The sequence below is a fragment of the Mobula birostris genome, chromosome 8, assembly GCF_030028105.1.
Source record: "Mobula birostris isolate sMobBir1 chromosome 8, sMobBir1.hap1, whole genome shotgun sequence".
NCBI classification, from domain to species: Eukaryota; Metazoa; Chordata; class Chondrichthyes; order Myliobatiformes; family Myliobatidae; genus Mobula; species Mobula birostris.
In genome coordinates, this window is record NC_092377.1 from 21,663,472 (window position 1) to 21,672,524 (window position 9,053).

General features: G+C 42.0%; 1 protein-coding gene across 1 annotated transcript in view; it reads right to left on the reverse strand.

Annotated features, from left to right (window-relative positions):
* Window positions 1-7,878, reverse strand: part of birc6 (baculoviral IAP repeat containing 6) — a 270,551-nt gene extending 262,673 nt beyond the window's left edge. Inside the window, 1 exon segment of the mRNA XM_072264879.1 lies at window positions 7,622-7,878. Coding sequence (XP_072120980.1) covers window positions 7,622-7,817 — 196 coding nt within the window. The 5' untranslated portion in view covers window positions 7,818-7,878.
* Between the last annotated feature and the right edge of the window lie 1,175 nt (window positions 7,879-9,053).

Below are 9,053 nucleotides of genomic sequence, written 5' to 3' on the forward strand. Positions count from 1 at the left end.
ATTTTCGAGAATGCTGTACTTACATTATGGAAGCTATCACAACTACCAAAACTCAACTAGGGAGGTACAGGAATAGAAGAGCAACGTTTTCATTTTGAAACTATTCTCTCCACAAAAAGTTGGAAAATATACTTTCTTCATGGATTAAGTCCAAATGCATCATAAAAACGCAATATTGGAACTTACTGAAAGGTAGCCATTCAACCACCTATTAAAGATTCAGGTGAAAATAAACATTCCTTTCAGCTATGGAGTGCTGGTTCCAGTTAAATCACTTTAAATGCTTAGCACTGACTGGGAAACTGTCCAAATGGCATCAAACTTCTCAAGTATATTTCAACATTTATCAGCCATTTTTCTTGGGGGGGGAGGAAAAGAGAGCAATGATCTAATTAAAAATGTACATGGATAGGAAAAGTTTGGAGAGATGCGGCAATTGCAGGCAAATATGACTAGGTTAGATGGGGATCTTGGTTGGCATGGACCAGTTGGGCCAAAGGGCCAGTTTTCAAGCAGTATAACTCTATAAACAGAAAAGGCTTCTTATGGGTAAAGTATTTAACAATATATCACTAACCCAAATTTACTCTCCCAGTCTCACCTGAAACTTTCGAAAGAATTTATCTCCAATCTGCATTAGGTACCTCTTCCTGTTGTGTTACCACATTCCATGTGTTAGTTTGGACAACAAAAGCTATTTCATTATTAAATCAGCCGGCTCCTCAGTAAATATCAATTTGTAAAATGCTTTCAAGCACCTGTATTTATACTTAGTAACCACATTTTTGGCCAGTGTGCAATCACCAAGAACTTGCAACAGATTCTCTCAGCAGTTATGAGAGAAAATTTAGTGTTCTTACATAAGCTTCTGTAGTATTCCATTTGTATAATAAAGGAAGCTTCCCAGTATTATAAAGACACACTTTCTCAGTCCACACACAGACTTGAAGGAAAGAAAACATTTCTGCCTTAATTTCGGAACACATTATACATTTGAATTGAAAGTAATCTTGCTCACGCATGCAATGTTTTATTGATCACAAGACTTTTAGCACAATTCTGCTTTGAATCTTTCACAAATAATCAAGATTTCTAGGTCACTGAGAAATACGCAGAATCATCAGAGTTATGGTCACCGAGTTGCGGATCAACATTCATTTTTATCATTGACCTGCCAATCAGAAATTAAAGACTGCATTAAGCTACGTAATGGAAAAGGAAGCTACTTGAACAATGCTAGCACTGACAAAAATTTGTTCTTTTTTTCCAGGAAAAATTGCTTATTTTGTAAGATTTGGTGTTAAAGGAACAGTACAGATTTCCCCAAATTCACCATTTTCAAATGTACACATCATTTTGTTTCTTCAGCTTTGCTCATTTTATTTGCCAAATCCATCGTGCATTCTGGGATTTCCAGCTTGGTTCTATCAAAATGAAACTGAAGTCTGTGATGCATTCAGTTCAGTTTCTGCAGCAATGTACAAAACCAACTTTGTTTCTGCTCTCACCCATTAACAGCTGCCAAGCTTGTGAGTAATCAAGTAAATTGCAGGCGTGTTTCAGAATTTTAGCCCATAGCATTAAATGGAGACAAACTATGCAACATACAGTATATTTACAAATTTACCAAACTAAACTCTCAAAAGCAGTAAAAATTTTACCCCTTTCCTCAGAAACACTTAACATTCCCCTTACTGTTACATCCCATCCCAGAGAATTAAAGTACTTTGCTCTCCAATCAGAAGACCTCAATTATCTCCAACAAAAGATGATCAAAATCAATAAATGATATCCTTCCTATCCTCCGCAGCCTTATGATACCCTGAACCACTTCAAATGCTTCTTCACTGTCATCTAGTTGAACAGGATTAGCCTGGCATAGTTTGTTTTCATGAACCCTATCAGAATAAGAAAAGTAAACTCCACTATCTTCTTGCGCTCACTAGAGTTTTTCTGGTATTCCTTCAACAGATCTGTCCTCATCAGTCTCCTCGTTCTGGCCCTATATATTGCAAATCATAAAAACAATGGTCCAGTTTCCACATCAAAAGTGACAATATTCTGCCATGCCTCATCACGATCTCCCTGTAGTAACACAAAACCATCAGACTGCTGGTTTAAAGTCTATAGGTTTAACAAAATATTCAAAACTAAGGACTTCATCCCTGCTTAAAACTATTCCCTAACCACAATTCCAATTGTTTTATGGAGGCTGAGCTGAAACTGATGATTTTTCTCAACCTTAATATCCTCCCTACAGACCACCACTGCACCAACATTATCATGTATTTCTGCCTCTGTTGACCCTCAAGTCCTGCCCTTGGATTCATAGTCATGGAAACAGGCCCTTCAGCCCAACTGGTTCATGCTGACCAAGATACCCCATCCAAACTACCCGGACTATAACTCTTTCCACCCTGTTATTTGTAAAAATGCCATCCCTTCTCTCAATTCCTCTGTCTCTGCAGAGAAAAGGATGAAGCTTTTCATTCCAGAATTAGGATGTCCTCCTCCTTCAAAGAAAGAGGCTTCCCTTCCTCCACCATCAACACTGCCCTTATCCGCATCTCTTCCATTTCGCACACACCTGCCCTCACCCCATCCTCTAGCACCCCCACCAGGGATAGGGTTCCTCCTTGTCCTCACCCCACCAGCCCCCGCATCCAGCACAAAATTCTCCGCAATTTTTGCCATCTACTCGTGTAGGCCAAGTGCTCCACCTGCATCTACACCTCCTCCCTCACTACCATTCAGGACACCCAACAGTCCTTTCAGGTGAGGCGACACTTCACTTGTGAGTCTGTTGCAGTCATCTACTGTATCTGGTGTTCCCGGTGTGGCCTCCTGTACATCAGTTAGACCCCACACAGATTGGGAGACCATTTCATCCGCCAGAAAAAGCAAGATCTCCCAGTGAACACCCATTTCAATTCAACTTCTCATTCCCCTTCCGACATGTCAATCCATGGCCTCCTCTAATGTCGCTATGAGGCCATGCTCAGGTTGGAGGAGCAACATTTTATATACCAGCTGGGTAGCCTCCAGCTGTAGCATGAGCATTGATTTCTCAAACTTCTAGTAAAAATCCCCTTCCTCTTTCACCATTCCCCATTCTCACCTTATCTCTTTACCTGCCCATCACCTCCCCCTTCTCTTTCTTCCATAGCCTTCTGTTCTGTCAGATTTCCATTCTCCAGATACATATCTCTTTCACCAATCTACTTCCCAGCACTTTTCTTCACTCCTTCCCCCAACTTCCCAGTTTCACCGATCACCTTGTGTTTCTTCCTCTCCTCCCACCACCTTCTTACTGACTCATTTTTTTTCTTCAGTCCTAATGAAGGGTTTCAGCCTGAAACGTCTACTGTACTCTTTTTCATAGATGCTGCCTGGCCTACCAAGTTCCTCCAGTATTTTGTGTGTTGCCTAGTCCCATTTGCCAGCATGTTTCCCCATAACCTTTCAAACCTTTCCAATCCAAGTTATTATACCTGCCTCAACAGCCTCCTGACAGCTGATTCACATACATACCACCCAAATTGTGTAAAGCAAAAAATTACTCAAGTTCCCTGTCATGTTAACCCTATGCTCTCTAGATCTTGATACTAAAACTCTGGGGAGAAAAAAAAAGACACCTCTATAAGATCTTAGCCTGTCCAATGTCTCCCTGTAACATCTCTGCACTCTTTCAAATTTAATAACATCTTTCCTATAGCAGGGTGACCAAAGTGACCAATACTCCAAGCAGAGCCTCACCCGCATCCTCTACAACCACATCATGACTTTTCATTGCCCTTCTTCACCACCTCGTCCACCTGTGACTCCACTTTCATGGGAATAAGAACTTGAATTCCAAAGTCCCTCTATTCTACAACACTCCACAGGGCACTTCTGTTCACTGTGAAAGTCGTACCAGCTCCTGAAATCATTCCACTGTTCAGATTTATGTCAAATCTATAACCAGCTGTCCAGAAAGATTAATCTGCTTCCCACACCCCCATAGAATCTATTTTTTAAAAATACTATTTTACAACTTTAAAATTTGCCGTTCTTTTGTTTAGAACACAGGTTATTAGATAATTTAGTATTGTCAAATTCCCAATAGTGGTTAGAATTTCTTCAGTTTTTATAGAATCATCTTGCTCAAAAAAGCTGTAGCAGCAGCGAAGCCAGATAAATATGGAGTTCAAGCTACTGAGATTGGGAAAGAAATATTTATTTTTCTGAAAAATATTCCATTTTTACAATGTTGGAATGTCACTTATTCAATGTATATGAGCTACATCAAAACGTGTTACTATTAGCCTTACAAAGCAAGTCAATACTCCTAAATATTTAACAAAACACAAATACAAGTAAATCAGCTTATCGGTGTATACCAGGCCCCAACCTCAATGGCGTATTCCCATCAACCCGATTCCACTCTTATTTCCACAGAGCCCTACAAATTATTCCTTCTCACAAACCCATCAACACTCTCCTGATTCTTTTGCCACTTACTACACCAAGGTATGATTTATAGTGTCTAATTCACATATAGCATGTTTTCAGAATGTGGAAGGAAACCAGGGCATCCAACAGAAATCTATAAGGTCACAGAGATTTTGTAAATGCCTCATAGCACACAAGGTCAGGATCAAATCCGCATCCCTGTGGCTGAGGCAGAATTGCTAACTATGTACTCCCATGCTGTACAGTTGATTATTCACCTGAATTCAATTTTGTTTGAAAGCAACCTGGTCATATTAGCACGATGTTGAATGTCACCTGCTGTACATACGCTTAAGTAAAATTTTGAATGTATAAATAAATACCTGTGCATGAAGGTTAATTCATTGCCTTTGCAGATCTTAGAGGGATGGCAATTTCACATAAATTGAACAATGAAAATTAGGCAGCGTTGTGGTTACTAACAATTAAGAAAAGAATTGTACTTGCAGTCTTTCAGGACAAGTCAAATGAAATATGTTTGAAGCCTTGCAAAGTAAGCACAGACAATAATGACCTGATAATGTTGAGATCCTGAGGTGTCTTGACAGGACAGATGTAGAGAGAATGTTTTCTCTTGGGAAGCAACGTAGAACTCAGAAGTCGTTATTTAAGACAAGGGGTCACTCGATTGAAACAAAGAGTCACACACTTATGAAGTACTTTCTTCCCCCTCTCTCAAAAGGGTCAAAAGTCGCTGGGACCATTTTACTCAAAGAACAGAGGATGCAGAGTCTTTGTATATGTTTCAGGTAGAGGTACCTTAATAGGCAAGGGCAAGGTTATAGGAAGTGGGCGGGAATACAGAATTGAGGTTACAATGAGTCATGATTTTATTGAAAGGCAGTGCAGGCCCAAAGGGAAACTTGCCCTTCTAATGCTCCTAACTATAATGCTCAAATGCACAGTGAATACCAAATGTAGATCAGAACACTGGAAGTCAATTTCCCAGTGGAACCAGGTATGGCTCCAGTTTAAAATTTCCTTTATAAAACAGAACCTTTAATACCACAGTACTCCCTCAGCACAGCAATGAGATCACAGTAGATTTCTTTATCAAAGTCACTCAAAAGAGATTTGAACTTGTGCAATGTTTGACTCTACATACTACCACAGACCGACAATAGTGGATTACTTCTTTAGCAATGCAAACACGAGGAAATCTGCAGATGCTGGAATTTCAAGCAACACACGTAAAAGTTGTTGGTGAACACAGCAGGCCAGGCAGCATCTCTAGGAAGAGGTACAGTCGACGTTTCGGGCCGAGACCCTTCGTCAGGACTAACTGACCTGAAACGTCGACTGTACCTCTTCCTAGAGATGCTGCCTGGCCTGCTGCATTCACCAACAACTTTTATGTGTTTTATTCTTTAGCATTTATCTGATACAAAAACTGCATTAACTTCCACATTATAGAGAAAAAATAAGACTTTAAACCTGTTTCTTAATTTGATTCCATATTTTGTTATTTACAAGAGACAAATTTGCTTAAAACTAAATTCAAAATTATATTGATCAAAATATAAAGCCAACATTTAATATTTCAAAACCTATCAAATAATAATTTGCTTCATATAGGTTGCCATAAAATTTATGAAGCACAAAACAGAAAAAAAATTGATAACAAAAGAACCAAAGTACACTCTGGAACAGTTCATAATGAAGAGCTAGTAAAAGGACAGCAAATTTCTATTATCCGGGACGCAGGTTTCTAACGTTCTCATGCAACCAGTATCATGAAAATGAGCTCAAATGGGAACTTTATTTCCAATGTTATGTGAAATAATTGCAAAAACATCAGTTAATATATTTTCATTTATGCACAAGGGCAGGGCAGTTTTAAGCTGATTAGCAACAACATTCTACTGGACAATTTGGCACTTCATGTAATAGTGAGTACATTCATTAAGCTTTCTATTGTTAATATCCAGACTTAAAATATAGAAAAACCATATAAAACTTTGTTCATTAAAAAGAGCAATGAGATGACACATAGCTCAGCAACTTATTTAAATGTTTATACACAAAATATTTAAGTGAGCAACTGGCAACCCCCATTCCCTATATCAGATGGTTGAGTGTATAATGTACTACCAAAGCTTATAATACAAACACTTCATTTAGATGTACATTTATAACACACCTCTCAGATTCAGTAAACATAAATATAATGCTCATTCGTAAAGTGAATCTTGTAAATGATATATTTAATATACCCTAAAAGACAGTTTTGCATTTTACTAATTTTTAACATTACTGTATACTTTAAATATGATAATGTCAGGAAAACAAATTTATCATTGTGCTTCACACCTTACAGTGCATACATAGACGATATAAATAATATAGTGGCATTGCATTAGCATTAACTAAGCAAGCATAGTATTTATAAATGATGAATGACCCTAATACTATGCCCACTCTATAAGCGAGGCGCATCACTAGGCACACAGATGTTTTCAGGAAGATTAAAAATTTCGCAAATGTGAACACATTTAACTTTCAGAATATCTATACTATTTAGGATATTTGCAATCATGTGGACATTCATAAGTTCTGTACATTTTATTAAACGTATTAACACAGAGAGCCCCGAAGACTGAAGCCTGTGTTTTTAGCACACTTGAAGGACCAAGATTCCGGTCTCAATAGAACAGGAAGAGAGGCGGCGGTTCCTTGAGTACGAAGAGCCCATGAACAGTGATCAAGGGCCGGGTATACAATCGGTGACACCTATCCACCCATCCCCGCCCCGTGCACACTCCTTGCCCCCAGGCCCAGTGTCGCCAGTACACACCCCGTCGTCACTCGGTTGTGTTCGGGCCTTCATCATCAATTCTACCGATGGGATAAAGAACCAGTCGTAACACCACCCGAGGCTCCTATTCTCCTACTCCCCCACTTTCTCCAATCCCACCCCACTCCACCCCGGCTCAGCTGTCACAGGCCGGGGATCTTTTCGACGGTCCCTTCCTGCCACATTGCCGCATCCTCCTTCCTAGACCACCCCAGGCCCCCGGGAGAGGACGCAAACAGCAGCTCTGGCCGCGTAGGGTCGGAAAGCTGGGCCGGGCGCGCCAGCTCCGACCCTTCCGTCAACCCGCTGGGCTCGTCGCGGCCCGCACTGACTCACCGTTTAACCGGGACACCTGCAGCACGGCGCCCGAGGTGCCGTCGATGACTTTGACGGTGGAGCGGCTGGTGACGGCCAGGATCGCGTTGAGGGACGGATGGTAGGCCAGGCTGCGCAGCCCTTCCTCGCAGCTCAAGCAGCCGTCGCGGGTAACGAGCCACTCGGGCTCGGAGTCGGCCGCTGCCGCAGCCGCCATATTGGAAGCTGCTCTCAAACAGGAAGAGCCGGCCCGCCGCCAACTTTAACCCCGGCAGCGCTCGTCACAAGAGCCTGGCAACCGGACAGGAAACGGCACGGCGCGTCGCGTCACGGGGGTGGGCGGGGAACCCAGGCGATGGGTCATTATTTCGGGTGCGAGGTTGGGTGTGGGTGACGGTGACGGGTGGAATGGCCGGCAGCTGGGGAGCTGACCACGTTTGGGGGCGGAGGGGGAACCGAGGACCCGGGGACGAAATGGGGAAGAGGCAACCACTTCCCCCAGCGTCTATGACACTCAGTGTCGTGCGTACTGCGGGGAATCCCCGACCAGAGCTCGGCAGTCGTGGTGGTGGAGGGGGAGTTCACCTATCGTCAGGGTGGAGTGACAGAAACATCAGGCATCAAAGGGATCAGGAAAGACATCCCATAATGTGGGCGATCCCTCTCCACCCCGTCCCGTCACCTCGTGGAGGGGGGAGAACAATGGTGATGAGGAGGAGAGAGATCATCCAGGGACTGAGTGGGTGATGAGGAAGGAGCGTCAGTGGCAATGCGTTAGTGATAAGAGCGAGGTCAAACTGAGGGAGGGAAGAATGAGACTGGGAAGGGCACATTGAGATGAGGGCATTGGGAAGAGGGAGATGTGCACCAGAATCTTCGAGGGAAGAGTGAGTGAGAGCAATTTACAGTGAGCAGGTAACGACGTACTTGCACATCTTTGGGTTGCAGAAGGAAACCGGAGGAAGCGGGTGAGATCACAGGGAGAATACAAAATCCACACAGACAGCGTAGCGGCACGTTGAGACGGCTGCTATTGTGCTTTCCTTAGCTTGGTAGATGGAGAATGAGGTGTTTTGTAGATGTTAAGACAAATTTTCAGCTAATGTGGAATACAAAGGAGGAAGTGTGGAAATGCTAGACGATGAATACAGATGCAGTCAGACGTAGTAAGATGGGAATTATACAAGGATGAGAGTTGGAGAGGGACAAGCAAATGAAAAAGGGCAGAGAGAAACTCTCTAGAAGAATGGGAAAATAAAAGGACAAAAACTAAACGAGTATATTGGAACACTGAAGCGTTTACCCCCAAGTAATTGCGCTACCAGGTACACCACTGCATATTAAATCTGACTATCTATAAAGGAAATTGCTTGATTATATATATATCACTGGAAAGAAATAAAAGTGAAAATAAGACAGTTTGTTAAGGAGTAGAAGGATATGCAATATTTTA